The sequence below is a fragment of the Megalops cyprinoides genome, chromosome 3, assembly GCF_013368585.1.
Source record: "Megalops cyprinoides isolate fMegCyp1 chromosome 3, fMegCyp1.pri, whole genome shotgun sequence".
NCBI classification, from domain to species: Eukaryota; Metazoa; Chordata; class Actinopteri; order Elopiformes; family Megalopidae; genus Megalops; species Megalops cyprinoides.
The window spans coordinates 50,430,469-50,452,968 of NC_050585.1; the positions used below are offsets into that span (position 1 = coordinate 50,430,469).

At 45.4% G+C, this 22,500-nt stretch overlaps 4 protein-coding genes across 5 annotated transcripts in view; 2 read left to right on the forward strand and 2 right to left on the reverse strand.

Annotated features, from left to right (window-relative positions):
- Positions 1 to 1,028: 1,028 nt before the first annotated feature.
- On the forward strand, positions 1,029 to 3,840 carry LOC118774569 (the record flags this gene model as incomplete). Its single annotated transcript, XM_036523920.1, has 6 exons — positions 1,029 to 1,157; positions 1,471 to 1,669; positions 1,886 to 1,953; positions 2,069 to 2,275; positions 3,448 to 3,522; positions 3,752 to 3,840. Coding segments are annotated over 5 exons (651 nt in total), but the record flags the coding sequence as incomplete, so codon positions are not given.
- A 2,227-nt stretch (positions 3,841 to 6,067) lies between these two features.
- Positions 6,068 to 11,132, forward strand: slc25a1a (solute carrier family 25 member 1a). The gene is made up of 9 exons (XM_036525308.1): positions 6,068 to 6,428; positions 7,140 to 7,247; positions 7,443 to 7,542; positions 7,699 to 7,837; positions 8,233 to 8,317; positions 8,652 to 8,756; positions 9,032 to 9,147; positions 10,781 to 10,854; positions 10,977 to 11,132. Exons 1-9 carry the CDS (start codon positions 6,173 to 6,175, stop codon positions 11,089 to 11,091), a joined length of 1,098 nt encoding a protein of 365 aa, XP_036381201.1. The 5' UTR covers positions 6,068 to 6,172; the 3' UTR covers positions 11,092 to 11,132.
- Positions 11,133 to 12,832: 1,700 nt separating this feature from the next.
- Positions 12,833 to 17,586, reverse strand: nle1 (notchless homolog 1 (Drosophila)). Its single transcript, XM_036525066.1, has 12 exons — positions 17,418 to 17,586; positions 16,815 to 17,032; positions 16,631 to 16,710; positions 16,460 to 16,536; positions 16,239 to 16,336; positions 15,648 to 15,840; positions 14,856 to 14,991; positions 14,592 to 14,638; positions 14,278 to 14,480; positions 13,577 to 13,736; positions 13,392 to 13,462; positions 12,833 to 13,270 (listed from the first exon to the last, which is right to left on the reverse strand). The coding sequence occupies exons 1-12, from the start codon at positions 17,550 to 17,552 to the stop codon at positions 13,258 to 13,260; spliced, it is 1,431 nt and encodes a 476-aa protein (XP_036380959.1). The 5' UTR covers positions 17,553 to 17,586; the 3' UTR covers positions 12,833 to 13,257.
- Positions 17,587 to 20,059: 2,473 nt separating this feature from the next.
- Positions 20,060 to 22,500, reverse strand: part of LOC118774978 (inositol polyphosphate 5-phosphatase K-like) — a 14,797-nt gene continuing 12,356 nt past the window's right edge. For both annotated transcript variants that reach the window (XM_036524631.1, XM_036524630.1), the window contains 4 exons: positions 22,241 to 22,378; positions 21,435 to 21,518; positions 20,968 to 21,072; positions 20,060 to 20,699 (listed from right to left, as the gene is read on the reverse strand). In XM_036524631.1, coding sequence (XP_036380524.1) covers positions 20,619 to 20,699; positions 20,968 to 21,072; positions 21,435 to 21,518; positions 22,241 to 22,378 — 408 coding nt within the window. In that variant the 3' untranslated portion in view covers positions 20,060 to 20,618. The remainder of the gene's footprint in view (positions 20,700 to 20,967; positions 21,073 to 21,434; positions 21,519 to 22,240; positions 22,379 to 22,500) is intronic.

Consider the following 22,500-nt stretch of genomic DNA (forward strand, 5'->3'; position numbering starts at 1 on the left):
ATTCCATCGAACGTTTTAAATAGTACCTGCCATTTCACTGTGTTTCGACTTCTCCTGAGCACGACTGACCCGAGAAATCGATGAGCCTCGTTTTGTGTTCACAATGCTCTGCGATACAGTTATCCGATACCTGTGACTCCAGGCTTGACATACGTCAATACAATATTCCTCACGTTTTCCTCCTGTGTATTCTAAATCACACTGCATTTATGTAACACTGCCTAAGGGGGCGGTGGGGGGAGAGGATTGCTGACGGGGAGTGCCAGACCAAAGCGACACCTGACCCCCCCCCCCCCCCCCGCGCTTACTCTTTACAGCAAATCTGCTTGTGAGCCATTCAGACACATCAAATATTAATCAGCCTCAGTTTCCGTTTCGTAGAAGGGAAGTGAAAACAACACACAGACACACAGACACGCACACACTGGCAGACGGAGGTTTATCGGCATGGAGGACACTCACGGGGAGAGCCAAGTCTGTAGCCGCTGGTAAGAACATTAGGCTGATCCAGGCGGGACCGCAATAGCTGGAGGATTTTCGATGTGAGTTGATTGCGTGCGCTGTTTGGATGGTGACAGACAAGCCCGCCTCTGCGCAATCTGCCGGGAGATGGAGTGATAACCTCACCGAGCGGGGCCGCTGTAACTGAACCTTGGCATGGAGGCTGGCCGATGGAAACTGTCACAAACAACGAAAACCACACCGCTTAAGACTGTTAGGAACAAGGGAGGTGGGAAAGAGCAGTGGGATTAAGTGAACGTTTTCCATGTTGACAGCCGTTTAATCATGCTCATTGTTTAATGATATAGATTTCACATTCTGTCACTGGGGAGACAGTGTAAGTCTAAAAAGAACAGGAACATGAACAGGGAAAAGAAGGATAAGAAATTAGTGTGAATTAGAGCCGTTTTTATCCAACTGTGTGCTCTCGTTTTGTGCTTTCTTCCTTACACACACACACACACACGCATGCGCGCGCACACACACACACACACACACACACACACACACACACACACACACACAGCAATAAGGAGACGGCCTGTTCTAACTTCGCTCCTGAGCTGCACAGCCAGTTCCTGTCCCTCTGCCCTGACTGTGACGAGGCTGTCCAACAGGAGCAACGGAAGCAGCACGATGCGGACCAGCACAGCCAGGTCCGTCAGAACCAGCCGGTCTCTGCCCTCCTGCCAGCTAGGTTCAGAACCAATCTCAGCCCGCCTCGCATTCACTGCAAATTTTTATTTTAAAAATAAGAAAGGGCAGGCTAGACTCAAGCAATGCTATGGGAGTTTATGTATGTGTCACAGTTATATGCTGTAGACTCTCTCTCTGTCTCTCACACACCTTTCATGTCTATCTTGATCTCTCTTATCTTTCTATCCCCCAACTTCTCCCCCTCTCCTCTTCCCTCTTGTTTTTTACTTGCCTCTCTCCCTGCTGTCTTTCTCTCCTCTCTTCCCTTCTTAGTCTGAGGAGAATGAGGCTTTGCCGCATTGCTGCGAGTCTATCCAGCGTGAGCGCCCCTCAGAAACCCCACCAGATCACACCCCGAACAGTGGAAGCCTGGAGGAGAGCTGCGCGGACCGCAAAAACCCCGTCCCTGAGGAGGAGAAGCCTTACCACACCCTGCCACAGGAGGGCGCCACAAATCACAGTCACAGTCAGAGTGAGTGTCCTGCAGCTAAGCCTGTTCCCTTGCCTGCGTCTGACTGCTCCCAATGCAGAATGCTGCCGAGATACTGCAGGCTGTGAGGCTTCCCGATGTGGTTAATGAGACACAAGTGCTGTAGCTTGATTAACACTGTGAGCGCCACACGAGCTTGCCGTTCGCACTGCCTGACACCACTGCATCGTAACCTCAGCTTCTGTGTCTCACCGGCAGGACCAACCGCAGAGACATGCTGGTACTGCATGAAGTCTTTAAACACAGAGGCGCTGAAGAAACTCCAGGTAGCTGCGGGGCCAATCAGCTGTCTGCTTCAGGGGGTTAATATTTTCCATGCATTTTGCGTTTGTTTGTTTTTTTTTTTGTTTGCCTGGCTTACGTGATTTCCCTTTGGTGCAGCCCATCGCTAGAGGCAAGCGCGTCAGCTATCAGCATGATCCCAGGCCTCATTTCGGGGTCCCCCGTTCCTCCCGCTCCACCACTGTCCCGTTGTGGGGCTACGAGGGGCCCCTGAGAGGCGAGAGGGCGGCGGAGGAGGCGGATCAGATGAGCACCTGTCCCCACTGTCACCTGGCTCTCCCGCCGGACACTCTGCGATGGCATGAGGTATGGCACAGGGAAAGACCAGGGGAACCTGCGGGGCTACAGTCAGCGGCTCCATGGGGCACTTTCACTGAGAGCTGCAGGCTTCATTCTACCATATTGAATCTAAGGGGAACTGCCAATGCACCAGGGTATGCTGTTCTTATGTATCTAATGCTTCAAACCGCCTGACAAGGGGGTGAACGGTGAGTGGTGTGACTAATGGCTCCACTCTTTGGATACTCAAAGAAGAACAAAAAGTCTGAGGTTGGATCTTCTCATTTTTCACAGCAAGTACATTTGTCAAAAGTTCACTTTGGCTCCCAAGTGGCTCAGACAGTAAGGGTGCTTGTTTCAAACACAGGCTGAACCCTGTGGCCTAGGTTAAATCCCCTATGCCATGAGCCGACAATGACTGGAAGCCCACGGCGGTGGAACAAATTGGCTTTGTTCTACGGGCGATATAGGCGTGGGTAGGTCGCCCAGGGGCTTGTCCATCTTATTGCACACTAGCAACTCCTGCTGGTGAAGCGGCCGCCCATAGTCTGCCTGTATAATGCTGCTCCTCCACTGATTCATGTCTATGCAGCCTTGGCATGGGGATTGCATTGTGAAAAGAAGTGGCGGTTGGTACCACATGTTTCAGAGAAAAGTTTTTAATTGCCTGGACACTCTTGCATTGTTAGCAGAAGTTGTGGCAATGGCTGGTATCTCTCTGCAATTGGGTGAGAAAGGGAGAAAAGCACTGGACATTATTTTTTTTTTTTAAAAAGTTGTCAAACTCTGTCATATTGTCTTACCCAAGATAGGACAACATAGCAGTCAGAAGGTACTGTGAGGTTCCAGACTCACAGTACCTTCCTTCTTACATACAGAAATTTAATATCAACATAGATTCTGATTTGATCCTGCTCCGTATGGCTGTTCAATTCACCATGCATGCACATTGCTTGCAGTGAGTAAAACCATTACAGTAAAACCATCTGCATAAGACCAGACTTCTCATCCCTCACCATACGCAGCCTGTTCTCTCCTGTTTTGCTCAAATCAAAGATTCATCAGATTACGAGATTTGGGAATTCTCCCAAATTAATCTGGATGAGCCCAAACTCATGATTTCTGAGCAGAGCAGCACAGTGACGACTGTCTGACCTGCATCAGTGAGGACTGATCTCTTGTCTCTTCTCTATTTCCAGACAAAATGTCTAATATTCGAAGGCATAAAAAACTCGCTGGCGAAGTGAATGGGTGGGAGCCAGACAGCTAAAATGGTGTGCAGGTTACTTCTCTTCATTTCTTATTGATTTGTTACAGACTAATGTATCACCACTTGTTTTTAAAATAGATCAAGCCTAAAAAAGAAACACTGTACATGTCTCCATGCATAAACCAGAGTGACCGCTTCGTTGCCCAGTCCCAAAAAAAGTACACTTCTGTCAGACCTTTTACTTATGTCTACCAACAGCAACCATTTTCCCTGTTTTCTCTTTTCATGCACAGGAAAACAGCTCAAATCCAACAGAGAGAGAGAAATGGCACTAAAGAAGAACATATACGTGGTTTTGATGGCTCACTAACACTAACACATTTACGGGAAGTTTTTATTCATAGTACAAACAACATTAATATTACAAGATTGTACACTCCAGCTTTTTCTGCTGTGATCACTTTCAAATGTCATATTATTATGACAACTACCTTGTTACAATTATACAGTTTTAAATGTTGGTATATTGTATAAATATTGTTATGTCATAAGCAGGTAAATGTCATTTTATTATTAACCTTGTAAGATCAGACATTGTTACTGTGTTAATAAATTGCACTTAGAAACTGTGTTAAACATTTTGTGCTTACTTTATTTTTGTGTCTTTACATGTAATATTTTTGTTTTACAACTACTATGACTCTATGTAGAATTTCACACAGGATTTTACCTAAGGTTGTCACACTGTAGGTCTTTGGCAGGTTATGTAAAATTTCATCATATAAGTGGCTCTATTTTTGTGAAGACATTAAAGACAAAGGCAAGTTATTAGGGATATGGCCATGAGTCTTGCATGAGTACTGTTTTAAAAATGTATTTTGATCTCATTCTCAACTGTTCACTAACTGAATCACCAATGGCCTTGTGCATATATTTCACGGGCAGCACTTCCAGCTGTACGTGTATAATAATAAATGTTTACATGAACCATCACCTCATTCCTTCACATCACCAAATATTATGACATGAAAACGTCACATGGTGAAAATAATAAATAAGAAAATGCTATAAAAGCTACGACAGATAAATAATAAACAAAGCAAAATAAGATTACACGATTTGTTCAATCAAATATTTACAAAAGAGGCGTCCAGTATGTCTTGGAGTTAACAAAACCAAAAAATGTAAGCATTGTGTTTTGATTTTGACGGTGCACCGTAGACGCACTCCACTAAGCGTCCAAATAAATGCTAAACATATTAGCATATTAGCAAACAATTTGCCACAAAGAGAAACTGCACTACTGGTCTTGTCACTTGACCGGTGATGCGCCAGCGCGAGTACGTATCCGCTAAGCCAGCGGTGCACCTACCGGTGGAAACAATCACATATACGTCGACATAACGGCGACAGACGTAGACTGCTGGCCCTAGACAAATTTCGACTGGCTAGTTTTACACATAAAAAGTACTCCTGGATAGAAATGAACATATCCATCGTGTTTTCAAGTCTGCTTAAACATTTACTAGACTGTTTGTCAATAAAAAGGCATGGTGTACAGAACTGAGCAGCTTTACATCATGAACGGCTCGACTAGCTACGGTTTGATGACAAATGCAACATTACTTGTAAATTTTCCGCAATCCACATAACTTTGCGACCTGATGGTTATTTTTTTTTTTTTTATCTTTCACTACAACTACAGCTGGCCTATGTCACGACCTGATTGTTTTGCTTAACTTTATTTGTAGTCGCAGACGGACAATTTTCACATCACATGATGTTACTACAAAAGTGTTATCATTATCAGACCAACCACAGAACAGTTCCACTACAAGCGTTCAACAAACTGTTTACATGCTGTATGGACATTATCGTATTGAAAATTCAGTAAAAATGATTTCTGATAAATCAATTTTTAATTTCATCAATCAAATGAATGACATTCACACTTTACCGACATCCTAACGAAGAGCGTTACAAGCCATTGATGTTCAGGTCGAGAGAAATGCTGCGTGCTGTAATTTTTCCATCTTTAATATCGTTGTGGAATGGCTTTAGATATGTTTATAACAGATCAGGGTGTGAGCGAACTATTTCCTGTCTTGGACTGCATTTGTCTCGGACATGTGGGTTGAAGTGGGTTACTGAGAGAAGATCGAAACAAATGAGACTGTAGAGGTGTTGCACATCAGAAACTCAGACGGCAGGGGAAGCTGCAATAACTAAACATAAATTTTACCAAGCACGTTCTTCGTAGCGCCAGCGACACACCTTCCGCAGTTTCCTAGACCGCACACAATTGAACTCGGCACATCTGTGTCATCCAATAACATGGCACCTGATTCCCACATAGCCAATCAAAACAGTTAAAGTGCATGAGCTTTGACCAATGAAAAATCATACGACGCTATGAGAGTCACCCCAACGCACTCCATTGGATACACTGACAATTGGGTTAATGCCATTGGACGTGTATATTCATGAATATTAAGCAAATTTATTAGTGAATACGATTGATCTGGGCCAATGGAGTGGACTGTCGACCCTCATGATATATAAAAGATTAATATTCATGACCACCCCCTTCAACAACAGAATCTGTGATTGTTCCGTGGTGAAGTAATCTAGTTGGGAAGGTACTTTTGAAGCACAGTTTTTGAGTCGCCATTCGTTGAGTATATAGTTTTGAGCAGCGATCTTTAGTACGGGTAATGTCTTCCTTGTGGAAACCGTTTTCAGTGTCCGAAGGACCGTGTAATAGCATTAGCTTGAGACGAAGATGCTCCCAGCAATCGCATCCCGCTACATTGACCCCGAGTCCAGCCCCGCGTTTGGCTGCCGGGTCTGGGGCGGCGGTGTCGAGTTGCTCCCCGAAAATCTGCGGCTGGGGTTCGCCGAAGAGAACGCTCTCAGCGGCGGCGATCGGTGGGAGAAAAATAACCCACCCGGGGAAGGCAATTTTAGCAGGTAAGATTATCGATTAGCTTTGTCCCTTCATCGAGGGTGATCGAATAATCGCCACAGCCACCTTAGTAGCTACCTATGGGATTCTGGGCTGGCTAGCTAGATAACGTTATGCGAATTTTGTGTTGAATAGTATGCAAATCTATCGGAATGTTGGCTAGTTAAATAGCCAGGTAGCCAGCTACGTTGTCAAGTGTCGTCCACATTTTGTGCACATGTAACGTTGGCTAACAAAGCCAATTTGCGCTGCAAAAAGTGTTCGCATGCGCACTATTGCAGCTAACCTGTAGTGTCTATGAAATCTCGTTCCCTTTCAATGCAGTGGCACGCAGGATAGCTTGCTATATGATCTAAGGCATTCCGCACAACAGTCACACATTGGATTGCTATAATTGTAGAAACACATAGCTCGCATACCTTTGATTGGGATATACGCGTGCAGTATGCTCCTTCGGGATTGTTTCGCTGGGGTTGTAAATGTTAGTGTCTGAAATGATTTGTGTATATAGCACAGCAGTTTCATTTGCCCCCAAGTTATGTAGCTCTACTATGAGTCAGAAGAGATTTGTTCGCAAAGTTGGCTGTTGGTTTGGTTTTGAAGAGGGGTAAAACGGAAGTCATAACTTCATACCGTTAATCCTAACAACAGACTGCTCAGTCACCGTTACGTGATGAACTAACCAAGGAGGCACACCGTTTTCCGTTCTCCCGTAGGAGGGATCGCGGGGGGCATTGAGATATGCATAACCTTCCCCACAGAGTATGTGAAGACACAGCTACAGCTGGACGAGAGAGCCAACCCGCCCAGATACAGGGGAATAGGTGAGAGTGGGCGTGGGCGCATTAAAAATGGACCATGTGATTTTGGGTGGGGAGAGGCTTGGTTAGTTCCGATTGCCTACATCGCATCAGATGTGTTGGCAACATATCTACGACCTATCTGAACTGAGCGTGTGCAGACTAAAATGGAGGCTGCTCTGTATGCTTGTCTCAATGTTGTGTTTCCCCTGAGTTCAGGAGACTGTGTCAGGCTAACGGTGCAGGATCATGGGCTAAGAGGACTGTACCGTGGTCTTAGCTCTCTGCTGTATGGGTCTATTCCGAAGGCTGCAGTCCGGTAAGATTCAATACTACACACGGTCACCTAACCCCACCCTCCCAAACCTATGCACACAAGTGACAAGTCCACACACCCTTACGGCTACGTAGCTCAAAAGACAATATGTCTGCTCACTGTCTCCCAGTTTCTGAATACTTGTGCATCTCTCCCCAGCTTTGGAACCTTTGAGTTGCTAAGTAACCCCATGCGGGATGCTAGCGGTCGCCTAGACAACACCCGCAGCCTGCTGTGTGGACTCGGGGCGGGCGTGGCAGAGGCCGTCCTCGTCGTCTGCCCCATGGAGACAGTGAAGGTGAGCCGAGCAGCAGACCGCATCACCCCACCTGCGTTCTGCTAAGCCGCGAATTGGTTTGCGGCTTATGAATTTCAGTCATCAAGGTGTTCACATCTGTAATGGCTGCTGCTTCTCATTAGATTACATCATTTGCATTTAGCAGACGCTCTTATCCAGAGTGACTTACGTGTGTTAAAGTTGTTTACATGTTGTCCATTTATACAGCTGGATATTTACTGAGGCAATTGCAGGTTAAGTACCTTGCCCGCCCCAGCAGGGAATCAAACCGGAAACCTTTCACTCCTTACAACTGTGCTACACTGCTGCCCCATCTCCTTATTTAATTCTTACCAACCGTCTTTCTGTCATGGTCAGTAATTCTTTCTCCATTTCTCTCTTTCTCTCTCTCTCAGGTGAAATTTATTCATGATCAGTGTTCCCTGCAGCCGCGGTACAGAGGATTCTTCCACGGGGTGCGGGAGATCGTCAGAGAGCAGGGTAAATATCGAAAATCACTCAGTGCTGCATCTCCGTTATATTTCTGCCTGGATAACGGCTTCAGTAATGACACATAATATCATAAACATCGGTGAACAGAGGAGCCAGATCTTTATGAGCACTTCAAGAGGTTTACTGCCATGGCATTATGTCCTCATAAAAACAAATATGTGCGCTGTTACCGTCTGTTGCAATTGCTCAAATCCGATTATTGCAGATATGGTAAAGAAACGCAGTCATAAACGGGTACATATTGGATATTAATATAAGAAATTAATGTTTGTACAGCCTGGTTCGTGTGACAGGACAGTTGTTGTTGCCTGTGTGTGTGCAGGAATCCGAGGGACTTATCAGGGACTGACAGCGACTGTACTGAAACAAGGCTCCAACCAGGCCATTCGCTTCTATGTCATGAACTCGCTACGCAACTGGTATAAGGGTGAGACACAAGGGGGTGTCTGCTCCCGGATGCATGTTGTACAAGTATCTGCACTTTATTCATAGCTCTAACATGCAAATCCAGTAACTTCGTCTGAACCTATCCTAGTGCTTAAAACTGAGGCTACTTGATATGTCATTCAGTGTGTAAGATTGGCTGAAAAAGACAACAAGTTGAGGTCCCCACAAACGGATCGTGTGTGTGTGTTTGTGTGGGGTGGAAGAATAACCGCACATCCGTAACGGAAGTTTGACCTTTGACCTTGTGTGTGCTAGGTGATGACCCCACGCGGGAAATGCACCCCGTGGTGACGGCGGCGTTTGGGGCGACAGCCGGCGCGGCGAGCGTGTTTGGGAACACACCCCTAGACGTGGTCAAGACCAGGATGCAGGTGTGTGCATGACGTGTGTCCGTTTTGCATTCACAGTAAACACGTGTGTGTGTGTTTGATCAGACCCGCTGTGTCATTTACTCCAATGCCTGTCCTCCTGCTTGCACATGGGCATGTAATTGTAGGTATGGGTTCTGTTTGTATGTATGTCTCTCGGTTAGAGTTGTTTGCGTGCAGTTTTTGACTGCAGCGAAATCTTTTGGTCAGTATATTGGAACTTAGTTTATTACAAAAAGATATACAGGTTAAAGTTGCCAAAGTAGCATATTAGCTTAAATGAGCTATTTTCACTGGAGTTTAAATTAAAGCGTCTTCTGGCTTGCATTTGGAAACTGATCTTTTTCATGTCAAATTAAACAACACTGACACTTCCATCCAGCAATCAGAAAAAAACTCACAAAATGGATGTGTCAGTTTCTGCATGAAAATAATTCAGTGCTGACCACCCCTTTCAACACGTCTCTGCTAGAGAAACTGCAGTCAGCCACTTCACTTGACAACCATTAATTTTATCTGTCACAGACAATAACAGCAAAATGAGCTGCATAAATGTACTGGTTCATAGAAAATTAGTTATTAGTTTTAGTACTTGTCCTATTGTTCATTTAAAATATACAGCTGACATCGGAGTTAGCCTGCTTGTTCACATTCTAGTACTGACATCTTGCGACATCTTGAGTTTGATCAAATTTGACAAGTAATTTTCCATATTTAATTCATATTAAATATGGCATACATGCATGTATATGAAAATAGATAACTTCTGACACATACTGAATTCCTTGTGAAAAATCAAATTAGAACCCAGCAACACAGTAGCACAGTCACTATTCACTAGGATGTAAAGTCCCTTATAGTCTTCTGTTAGCTCATATTTATGATATTTACCAAACTTTATGCAGAACTTGCCTTGTCCCTAAGAGAGCATATGGCTGCCTGTTCAGTCAGTTGTGATTCTTTTCATGTCAACTGTCGAGACTCATCAGGCCTGGTACTTTGTCTTCAGTTGAGTGACCTTTGCATATATATTGTCTGCTCCACTTGCTTTCACATTAAGTGTATTTTGTAAGTAATTACGTAGTGGTGTCTGAGAAGACGGTCACAGCTGGCAATTGGTTCCTTTAGAACATTGCTATGACCGTTTAAATGCCGAATGGTTAGATGTCATGCGTACTACTGTGTAGCGTAGTTTTCATATCCATCATTTACCTGAACATAAGTTGTCTGTACAGTTTCACACATTTCAGTACTGTGCGTTTAACGATGCAGTGCTTGAAATGGAGCAGAGACTATTCAAGCTGCCTTTCAGAGTAGCTTAGGAAGCCTTTGACAAATAAAGTATGTTGAGTACCAGCTGATGTGCTCTGCTAGTCAACCTGTCAGTTTTTTTTTTTTTATTAGCGTGAGAAAGTGTGAGCATTTAAATTAGTATTTTGTGTCAACGGAGAAGTCGCTTGCACAAAACTGATGATTTACATGCAAAATATCCATCCTAGAATTTATGAAACGGCAACTTCACCTGAATGGCTTAAGTAATTTCAGAATCTCCATGAAAATGCAGAAACATCTAAATGGTGTGCAAGCTACACGTGTCTCCCACAGCAGGCGTTCTGAGCGTTTGCCATTTTTCCAGGGGTTGGAGGCTCATAAATACAAGAACACTGTGGACTGTGCTTTTCAGATACTGCGCAATGAGGGGCCACAAGCGTGAGTAATGCCCCCCCCCCCCCCATTATCTTTAAAATGTCTTACCCCCCTTTGCTTCTGCAAACAGACGCTCGCTCCCTCTCTCGCTCCCTGACCTCCCCCTTTGTGTGGCTGCCCTGCAGGTTCTACAAGGGCACGGTTCCTCGGCTGGGTAGAGTATGTCTGGACGTGGCCATTGTCTTCGTCATCTACGAGGAGGTTGTTAAGATGCTCAACAACGTCTGGAAGACGGACTGAAGGAGGGAGAGATGGAGAGGGAGGAGAGAGAGAGAACGAGAGAGAGAGAGAGAGAGAGAGAGAGAGAGGGAGGAGAGAGAGAGAGAGAGAGAGAGAGAAAGTGAGAGAGAGAAAGTGAGAGAGAGAGAGGGAGGAGAGAGTGGGGGGGAGAGAGCGAGGGGGGGAGAGCAAGAGAGAGAGAGCAGGGTAGATGCGCAGAGAGAGAGTAGCCATTGATAACATTTTTCATACGCACAATATTTAACTATTTTATACTAACATAGGGAGGTATGCGATTCAGAGTTGAGCACATTTTTTTTTTTTTTAACCTTAACCACATCGCACACCAAGTGTCTTCTACTTCACCGTGCTCTTACAGAACTTTGTAACAGACTGTCCTGGTTGTCAGTTTGGCCTCAGTGACGACAGTCCTCATCTACAGTAGATCTGGATATGAGGACCCTGATTAGCGATAACAGCCTGCGAACTGAACCCACCTTGCTTATGATTCAAAAGCAGGAATGGGGCCAGACGCTGTCCACTGTACCTTTTATGTGAATGTCAACAATCCAAACCTGGTAACACATAAGCTGAAGTATTTTAATGGCGTTTCACCTGGTTTACCCTGTGCAAGGTGTCTCGGTGTGAAGAATCCATTCATGATAGCATCCGTGGTATTACCAAACTGACAAAACCGCAAAGCACACGTCTATATCTTGCCTTACGAGAGAGGAGGCTTTGGCTGCTCATTTAGATGCTACCAAGCTGCGTTACCTGCTGAAGAAGTAGCATTCATGGAGACATACAAATTCGACACAGGAATAGGTCTACAGTCTTCAAAATCTGTTAAGTTCACATGGAATTTAAATGTTTAATTGTTTTCAAGGGCTTTACCTTGGCCCAAGGCCAATGCAGCTAATCTCATGTGAGTAGACTTAATCATATGCTCTACAGCTAGGATGGGTAATTTCAACAGGTCAGACTTTTGCTGCTAAAGTCATTTTACCTGGTGGTCCAGGTGAAGTCAATCAGCAATTTAAAAGAAGCCGCCAAGTACCGCTAAATTGAGGAGTCTGGCCATTGAGGATAGGAATCCCCCATCTGAACAACAGTTTGGACAAGCAGCAGTTTTAACAGAGACAAAGCAGGAAATGACCTCGCATCCACAGCCTCATGTGCAGCCTTCACTGATGTGGCCTTTGCCTCAGTGCAATCCATGTAACCCCCGTCACATGATCAAGCAGCTCCGCTTCGGCAGCCATTTTCAGGCCCTGTGTCCTTCAGAATAACGTTAGGGTGGATCTCTAAAGTTAGGTGTCCGGCTTGGCTTTTGGAAGTAGATCCTGGAAAGGCATGCCGTCCTGTTTACGTTATTCCTCTGACCTCTATGGAAAAACCGAGCAGCAGCTTCCAAATCCTTATCAGACACATTTGTCAGCGTCAGTGCATTATGTTTTTGAGCAGTCAGCCCACAGCATACTACTGAAATGTACTCCGGTTAAGCTCATTTTCTCCTGGGTTTGAGGATGTACCACTTCTCAACTGAGATAACCAAATAAACTGGAAAATATGTTTGCTGTTGCCTCCTTTCATAAAAAAAAAGACCTGTGTGTGTGTGTGTGACAGGGTTCACTTTTTGACTCACACATTCACTCAGAGCTGGACTGTGCCCCTCTGTGTTTATTTCACGATAGGCACAATCTGTAAGTTACATTATATACTTACTGCATACAATGTCTGTCTCTATACATGGGTATAAAATGGGGCATTAGCACCTCGAAGCTATCGCAGTCGAGGACAATGGGTGATCCCGAGCCTGGGAAAGTGAGTAAATACATGAGATTTAGAAATATAAATTCTATATTTTTCTAACTTCATCCATCTCCTTCTCTCTGTCCATACCAAGTGTTCTCCGCTATGACGTTAAAGATCACATTCTCATGGTTATGAGGGGATGACTCAATCGCTCTGACCTCCAGTCCTTGCCACGTGACTCAACCCCCAAGAAGTGAAAGTCTTCCTCACTAGGCAGAGGGCTGTGTTATGGGTCAAATGATCAGGTTTAGTCTCTGTTCCTTTGGAAAGGGCACAGTGTCCTCATGCTGTCCTCTCCAAATGTCTGATGACACTCAGCTGCAAGGCATTTGGCAGGTAAAGTATCACTGGATGCAGAGGGGTGAAGTCAAGCTACCTCCTCCATCTGAAAATAAAGATGCACACAGAAAGACTAATATGAATGAATGTACCTTTAAACATGGTGGAAATAGGAAAACCTGTCCAAAGGCCTTTGGAAGTTGCAAAGATAAGCTGATGTCACTCACATCCTGAGACATTTATCCTTCCCTCCGCTGGCCACCCTCTGACCGTCGGGGCTCCAGTCCACAGCAAACACCTACGCGTGCACACACACACACACACACACACACGCAGGGTTTTCAATCAGATAGGATCTGTGGTGAGATTATTTGAGCTCACCTCTCTGTAAGCGTGGCGGATAAACTCTCACCTCATCAGCGTGTCCGGGCAGGTCCACGTTTAGCTTCCCCGTCTTCACGTCCCACACCTTGAGGGTGCTGTCGCTGCTGCCGCTCACCAGGAGACGGCTGTCCGCTGACCACGACACCTGGTACACCGCCGCCACATGGCCCCGCAGGGAGGTCAGGTACCTGGGGGACACAGCCTCAATGCTACAGCCTCCAATATGAACTACACGGTGCCAGGGTCATCATGACCACACGTTCAAAGACATGACTGTCTTTTAGGGTTTATTTCAGTCATTGATACTCTCAGGTAGATTACGGTTTACTGAATTAGTAAATTATGGAATTATTGAACAAAAACAGGAAGGCCCTAACGCTGCACTTGTATCTACGTACAACTCAGCAGGGGTGGCAGTGTAGCGTAGTGGTAAGGAGCAGGAGTTGTAACCGAAAGGTTGCCGGTTTGACTCCCTGCTGGGGCACTGCTGTTGTACTCGTGGGCAAGGTACTTAACCCAGAATTGCCTCAGTAGGTATCCAGCTGTATAAATAGGTAACATAAAACATTTTAACCTATGAACGTTGCTCTGGATAAGAGTGTCTGCTAAATGCCAATAATGTAATGTTATGTAACTACACACATACCCACGCAGACCTCTGGCGTACTGTGAAACACAGACTCATTCAGACTCAAGTGCAGAGAGTGGTGGCGGTTTTCCCTCTCTTACTTGCCGGTCTTGCCGTCCCAGATCTTGATGGACTTGTCGAAGGAGGCGCTGGCCAGCAGCCGGGTGTCGGGGGAGAAGAGGACCTCGTTGATCAGGGCCTGGTGGCCCGTGAGTCGAGCCAGCGGCTTCTTCTCCTCCGCGGGGTTCCACATGAACAGGGTGAAGTCATCGGAGCCCGACACCAGCCGCTCCGGTCCCTGACTCTGGACAGGGTAGCATAGGGAAGGTACGGGGTTTATACTGGTGCACATTCACAGCAATGACTGGCATAATAATCTCATACAGATCTCACACACACTAACATGAACACTTACTCTAACACTGTTGTATCTCTGTAGGGCTTTCTGCTTCAGCTCCTCCACTGTAAGAAATAAATATAGGTTTCATATACATACATGTATGTATTTGTGTGTGAGTAAATTTATATATATATTTATATTTATAATTTATATACTTGGCCAATAAAGCCTGATTAGGATTCTGAGAGATATATATATATATACATACACACACACACACACACAATTTCATGTTCTGCCACAGATCAGCGGCAACAGCATTTGAGAGTGGTCACTAACGTGAGCCGGTGACATCCTGTGGGTTGACGGTGGCGGTTGCGGGTTCGAACGCTCCTGTGCGGAGAGCGTAGTCTGTGCTGAGGGCGAGGGTGTTGACCCAGTGAGCGTGACCCTGCAGAGTACGGCACTGCACTCCCTGCGACGCACAGCGGAGCAGATACACAGTCAGACAGGCTGGAAATGAATGTGCTGAAATGGACACTGAGACACAGTACATGCGAAGTACACAGACATACACATAAACACAGAAAGGGGAAGACAGCATTTCCAGAGGCACACTGATAAATCATGACATCCTGAGACACTGCACACAGAAGCGGAAACACACAGCTACAGGAAACACACAGACTCTCCACACCCTGATAAAGAGGTAAAGTCTGAACATCACTCCATCAGTGAAGTGCAGGTTTGGGGTTTTAACTTCCAAGCTTTGGGACCTATTCCATTCCTGTTCAAGCTCACAGATAATTCATACACACATGCAAAACTACATAGAGCCTGTAATAAAGGCATGAAAATTCTATCTCTCAAAAAACAACCGAACGGCAAACAGACAGAAGCAGCACAACTTAGCCTTTCGGATTTTAAAGACTTGGTAGATTTTTGGTAGATTTGGTAGATCTGAAATGACGCACAAACACACACTCCACTCCCTGAAGCAGCGACAGACACACTCCACCCCCTGAAACACCGATGCGCAGAGAGAGAGAGAGAGAGAGAGAGAGACATTTTCCTCCCTGAAAGAGGCACGCAGGGACAGACTAGCATCACACACGCTCGGGGTGCCCTCACGTCCTTGGCCCTCCACACTTTGATCGTCCTGTCCTGGGAGGAGGTGAAGAGCAGTCCGTCCCCGCCCCACTTCACACACGTGACCGACTGGGTGTGGCCCGTCAGGATCTTGTCACAACGCCCCAGGACCGTGTCCCAGATCCGCACCGTGCAGTCTTTCGATGAGCTGGCCAGGTAGCGGCACTCAGGGTTACTGAGAGAGGAAGGGCGAGAGGGGGAGATTTACTCAGAGAAGGGGATGAGGATAGCAGTGGGGAGATGAGACAGTGTGATGGTGGATCAGGCAGTGATAATACAGTATTCCTTAAAAAAAACAAAAAAAAAAAACAACTTCAAATTTAATGGTTTAATGCACTTGTGTCTCCACCAGATAGCTTGTACCTTGTCTGGCCAACTACTGAAACCTTGGTCTTGCAGCACTTCTAATGTTGTGACTCCGCGTATGCTTTTCGCTTGTGTTGTACTATGTACTCTTGTAAGTCGCTTTTGATAAAGGCATCTGTCAAATGAATAAGTGTAAATGTAAATGTGAATGAAACAGGCAAGCCGACCCTGGGGGAACCGACTCCAGGTGAATATCCTGGTACTCACAGGTGCAGTGGTTCCCAGCACAGCCAGGTGATCCACTTAGTGTGTCCAGTCAGAGTCTTCCCCAGCTGCTGCCCTGAGCTGGGGTCCCACAGGAAGATCTGAGGGCGACAGCAACTCATGGCTCAATCAGTCAGGCTGTACTTAGCGTCATCACGGATAAGTTTCTGGTCTGCTGTTGGCTGTTGCGGTACAGGTATGAGGCGAGGGGGAAGGACACTCACCTGGCTGTTTTTGCACCCGGAGGCTAGCTTCTTTCCATCAGGTGACCAGGCAATAGACAGTACCCAATGTGTGTGTCCTGAAAGAGATATACTTACATGTGACTACCACTTTTATGGTGACTATAAAGCTGTTAAAAACCCTCTGTTAGTGCTTATGAATTGTGTACAAACCTCTGGCAGTGTACTGGGGTGTCTCAGTGGTCAGGTCCCAGAACCTCACTGTTGTGTCCCCTGACCCACTGGCGAGGTACCTATGGGCAGCACAGTGTAAGTGAGAGTGAAGCAAGCACATCTCTCCACCCACGAGAAGCCGTAGACCCCCCACATGTCCAGCCTGGCCCCGCCCCTCACTCACTTCCCCGTGGGACTGAAAGCCACAGAGATGACGGCCTCGGTGTGGCCCTGCAGGGAGCTGGTGCAGCGGGCGACGGCTCGCACCCGGAACACCGCCTGGGGCTGGTACACCACCGGCAGCACCTGCTCCGTCTCCGCGCCCAGGGCCTGTACGCACGCGCCCAGGGACGACACGATCTCCGCCTCCTTCAGGAAGAACGCCAAGGGCACCGGCTCATCCTGTCAGGAGGGAGAGGACCGCAGTGGGACTGGCTGCACCATAAAGTGAGACGACCTACAGGATAACTGACGGATCACTGACGGACCAACCGTAGCACAGTATAACAGAACGGGCAGCGCACTCGCACCGTGAAAACAGTGCTGAGTGACAGGAGCGAGATTCACAATCTTATGCCCTACAGCAGCACCATGTGCAAGGGCGCTGGCTGTATACAAGCGCTCTGTGGACAGCAGCGTTTCGCTTGGAGTCAAAACAAACTTCAAGAGTCTCCATGCAAGAGACCGGGATAATTAGCGCGGTGAGCGAATGCATCGGTTATCAGCGAGCAGAACCGTATGATTGAACATTTGTGTCCCAGCAGGGGACCGCAGCAGTTCCACATACCTTCTGCAGCAACGCATTGCAGACCAGCTGCAGTTTGTCCGGCGTGATGTCCAACGGCACGTCAAACGGGGAGCCCAGCGGCTCGCCGGCCTCATCCTGAAACTGGATGAGCAAACGCTCCGCTTCCTCGCTCATCCTTACCTGAGAGTAGCAGCCAGCACGCTATAGAGGTATTCTGGAAAGGAAGGGTCCAGTTTAAATGAATCTTTATAGACAGTGAACGCAGACAAAACATGATATCTAACAAACCGGTAAGCATACACTATGTCAAGACAAAATGAGGGTAAGTGAAATAAATGACGTCTTTCCTCTTATGTCCTGAAACTACCGCTAATACCAAAAGCTAAACTGATTATGTAAACAGATGTAAAAGATGTACATAGTCTGTGACCCTCCCATACAGTAAGTTACATGCTAGCCAGGTAGATCCGTGACTCTATACAGATGCGGCGATACATTTTCAAGAAGACAATGAATGTTCGATGCGAATCATGCGATGAAGTCTAACATACTGAAATATTGACCCGTTCAGAAATCGATTACACTTACACTAATTTTGCAAAACTATCGATCCACGCTAACTACTTCGTTTTATTTTACAAATAACAGTCTCTTTAAAAAAGCCGGTTTACACGCTAATTAGTAAGATAAAAACTGAATCAAAAGTAGATACCAAATAACGACTGTAAGGGAACAAGCAATATAGGCACAAAATGTCACTGACTTACGTAGTCTAGTTAGCTAACATTAACAGTAGCTACATAACCTACAATTTACAGAACTAGTCAACTTAGTAAGCCACATATAAATGCCATGATATGGCAAAACTCATACAGAACAATTCTAAAATTTAAACGCACAAATGTACTCAACAGGCTTAAACAGACGAAACAATATACATTGCACATTATATGAACAAATAGCTACCTTTCGGCAGTTTCAGCACCACACGTGTATTTTGAGCAGTTCCACGGAGCGCAAGCCTATTGCGTATCAATGATGACTAAAAAAGGCGACCGAAGAAAAGAAAAGAAAAGAGGGAAGAGACTGCTGCCCTCTAGAGGAAATTAATTGAACATCAGATGGAGACCGAGGTCACCAGAACCTCATGGAAAAGCTGGAGATTTTTTTAAAATTTATTTTCCTCATTTGTGACCGATATTAATAGTGACACAAACCAAACTGATGTTTTTATTGTACTCAGTAGACTTGAAGTAGTTCTACTGAGCAATTCCACTGATGACACCTTGGGGTCAACAATGCTGGTACAGAAATCAAACTCTGCAGTCCGACAGTTTTCAGTTTCACGAAGACAGAAAGATTTTGTACTTTCTTTTAGTGTCTGATGATAGTCATAGACTGTATTGTACTGTATATGTTCATTTTAGCATTTATTTCTCTTACTCTTGAATCTGGCAGGCTTTTTAGTAAAATAATACTACTACAAATTACATCAATAATATAAATAATTATTATTAAAAGGGGGAAAAAGGGGAAAAGCAACTACAATTAAAATAACACCCGAGACTATCACATTTCTTTCCAGGTTGAATCAAATTCATCATAATAAAACATTTGCGCATAATATATAACTTATCAGTCTGCAATTTTCCCTTCAAACAATGACACTCTAACCTTTTCATGAAGAGGGAGGTTGCTCTACAGATCAGCATTACAGACCACAAAACATCAAGTCCAGAAGGTTGTAAGAGTTTTATGAGACGTTTATTTAAGACAAGATTGGCGGTACATTTAGTATAATTATGTGACTGCATACAGATTAAAACATTATAGAATCCTGCATTTAAATATAAATGATTGCTGAAACAATATCAATAAGTCAGTTTAGGAGAGGAGGATGTCACCTTGTGAAAACGGGCTGCAGAACTATCAGCGTGTTACCATTAGACAGATTTGAATGCATGCATTGAGATGCATGCTAACCCACACATGTGCAGGCACAGACACACAAATGTATGTACCTACTCACATGCACATGTACTGACACACAAACATATATGCTCTCTCTCTCTCTCTCTCTCACACACACACACACACACACACACACACACACACACACACACACACACACACACACACACACACACACACACACACACACACACACACACAGAAGCAAGCTCACATGCAGTACACATGCAGCCCTGGCCAAACCCCCAGCATTCATCACTCTTGTTTCAGCTCTGTTCAGTCTCCTGGCCATTGCTGCAAGTGCAGATTATGACATTAAGACCACTGGCCAATATTTATTCATCTCCTGTTTTCAGACTGCTTATTTTTCATGTCCCTCCACCCACACACAACCACACAAACTATACATTATTAAGAACATACCACACTCTCACATCTCAGACACAATGGGAATGCCATGAACATGAAACCATAAACAAAAAACGATGTACTTTTTAATTACAGTTAAAATGTTGTAACAGACAGAAAGTTCTAAATGTGATCAACACAAAAAACATTACAGTGAAGTAACATCTTAAGACTTAAGGTCATTTTTTCAGTGCTTTGTAGGAATAATAGGCAGTTAAAGATAATAAAATATAAAAAATTTACATCTAAGAAAATATATATTTCTGTTTTGCCATAAATTTATTCTATTTGGTTTCTTTCATTCCTTTAGACTTTCTACACTGTTTTACATCATAAAACTATTAATGAAACATTGATTAAAACATTGATTGACAGAAAGAGGTTTGTCGTTTCTGTGGGTAACAGTAAGCCACCCTCCTTGGACTTCTTAGAAGATGAGAACCACAGATCTTCTGTAAGTCAATGAGCATGCACACATGCCCACACACACATACACATACATGCATGCATATGCACATACGCACACACACAGACACACAAGCATGCATACCACTGCAAACATCTCCATCCAGCCTTTCTGTACGTTCTTTCCGTAGCCATTAGTACTGATATTGCACACAACCTTTCTTCACAATGCGAGATTCAGTCTTTCTGACACAACATGCTTTACCATACATTTCCTTGAAACTTAGCAGGAGAGACCACTGGTCTCAATACGAAGTTAACACAGAGCTCTTCTAGACAGACAGGAGAAACGCCATGACAGCGTAGGACTCCCATCTCCCAGGCAACAAGACAGGGTGGCGCCACAGGGGTGTGGCTTATCTGACTGCTCCAAGGAGGGGGCCTTTCTTTGCAGCATTAACTGCTGATTGCCTTGTCCAACCCATTGATATTCTCAGGCACTAACCCCTCCTCAACAGCTGCCCTGGACTCTTGAACCTGAAGGAGAAACGTTCATTCATGATTAACACACCAAAAAAACGAATGCTAAAACGTTGCACAAATCTTCCAGTCAGTCCCCTCCGACTCCCCTGAAATACTCGCCAAGGTGAGTGCCAGGTCAGTTCATCTGTCATTCATTAATTCTGTCCAGCCATGCCCCCTGCATCTTCTCCACAACACAGCAGCAATGTTATGGCCTTGTTTTCTCATGTGCTTGTGGTGTACACTTCCAAATGTTTGTTGTCCAGCTCGTACCTCAACCCACCTGGAATGGGGGGCTGATGCCCACGATGCTTTGCATGTTGCTGCTGTAGTAACAGAGCACATACTCTCCCCCGAGTAACGGTATCTCCTCCTTACTCACGTAAACCTGGGCGGAAAGACAGGCAGAGTGAGCCCTTATCCTCACGTTAATTTAAAGATAAACACGTGCTTAATTAGGCACAAAGAAACAGACACGCACATTAACATCCAGCAAACACATGTACTTAACAGCCTCCCTCAAAACACACGTACAGATATCCATTCATCCACATACAGACAGTCATTAGAATAGATACATGTGGAATGAAGGTATACCAAACAATCCAAGCAAAACAATGGTTAAAATGACTCATTCCAACCAGCAGCAGGTGCCTACACTCTATGGACATTCACACACACACACACACACACACACACACACACACACACACACACACAATTACAAGGTCAGAGTGCTGTGGGCTGTACCTGCACTCGCTCATCGCTGTTGGAAACCTCATCGTCCTTCACCCAGGTGTAGGTGACGTAGTCTGAGGCACTCTTGAAACCAACCTGTAGCGCGAGACGGACGGTGAGACAGACACTCCAGGGCGTCAGAGCCTTCACACAGCACTCATATCACACGCATAACATTCAATGCTTGTAACAGTATTAGTGCCAGGCGGGAAAAAAAAAGAACTGGCTGAGTTTTCACGCATCGGTTTCTTTTCATATAAACAAACCTTCCACCTCATTTCACTTCATTTCATTCATATCCCTGCAGAAATGGGACAAATGGGAGAGCTATTACAATGCTATTCAAGCAGCATTAAGGTGGCGAACTAAGAAATTCACCCTCTTCTTCTGCATGCTTTTCACTGAGTCTGAGCTGGTTCTTGATTTTGACTCTCTCCAGAGTCTGCACAGGTGTAAGCTTCAACAGACGGCAAACACTTTCACTCCCATGAGACAGGAACAGAGACTGACTGGCTGAGCCACAGAAACAGAGAGAGAGAGAGAGAGAGAGAGAGAGAGAGGGAGAGAGAGCGAGAGAGACAGAGAGAGAGAGGGAGGGAGAGAGAGAGGGGGAGAGAGAGAGAGAGAGAGAGAGAGAGAGAGAGAGAGAGAGAGAGAGAGGGGGAGAGAGAGCGAGAGAGACAGAGAGAGAGAGGGAGGGAGAGAGAGAGGGAGAGAGAGAGAGAGAGAGAGAGAGAGAGCGAGGAGAGAGAGAGAGAGAGAGAGAGAGGGAGGGAGAGAGAGAGAGAGAGAGAGAAACACACACAGAGAAGAGAGACCTTGTAAAGCCCAATCCAGTCCCAGGTACTGGAAGGGAAGGGCTCTAGGATGCTGTAGGTCACCATGGCATCTTGGTCCGCGCTCCACTTGCCCTCCGCGTAGACCCGGACCAGCGGGGTCTCGATCTTCTTCTTCAGCTGCGGAGAGTACGTCAATGAGAACCATTATTGGAAACTGAAATAGCCCACACTTCAATTTCCTGTCTAACACAGTGTCAATTTGACATCGTAGAACATGTCACAGGCATTCTGAGATCATT

Coding starts and splice junctions, on each gene's coding strand:
- slc25a1a (XM_036525308.1), top strand. CDS start 6,173: ATGTCTTCCTTGTGGAAACCGTTTTCAGTGTCCGAAGGACCGTGTAAT. Junction 8,757..9,031: donor GCTACGCAACTGGTATAAGG/GTGAGACACAAG, acceptor TGTGTGTGCTAG/GTGATGACCCCACGCGGGAA. Junction 10,855..10,976: donor CGCAATGAGGGGCCACAAGC/GTGAGTAATGCC, acceptor GCTGCCCTGCAG/GTTCTACAAGGGCACGGTTC.
- nle1 (XM_036525066.1), bottom strand. CDS start 17,552: ATGAGCGAGGAAGCGGAGCGTTTGCTCATCCAGTTTCAGGATGAGGCC. Junction 14,481..14,591: donor AGAGATACAACAGTGTTAGA/GTAAGTGTTCAT, acceptor TACCCTGTCCAG/AGTCAGGGACCGGAGCGGCT. Junction 13,737..14,277: donor TGGGACGGCAAGACCGGCAA/GTAAGAGAGGGA, acceptor TGTGTCCCCCAG/GTACCTGACCTCCCTGCGGG.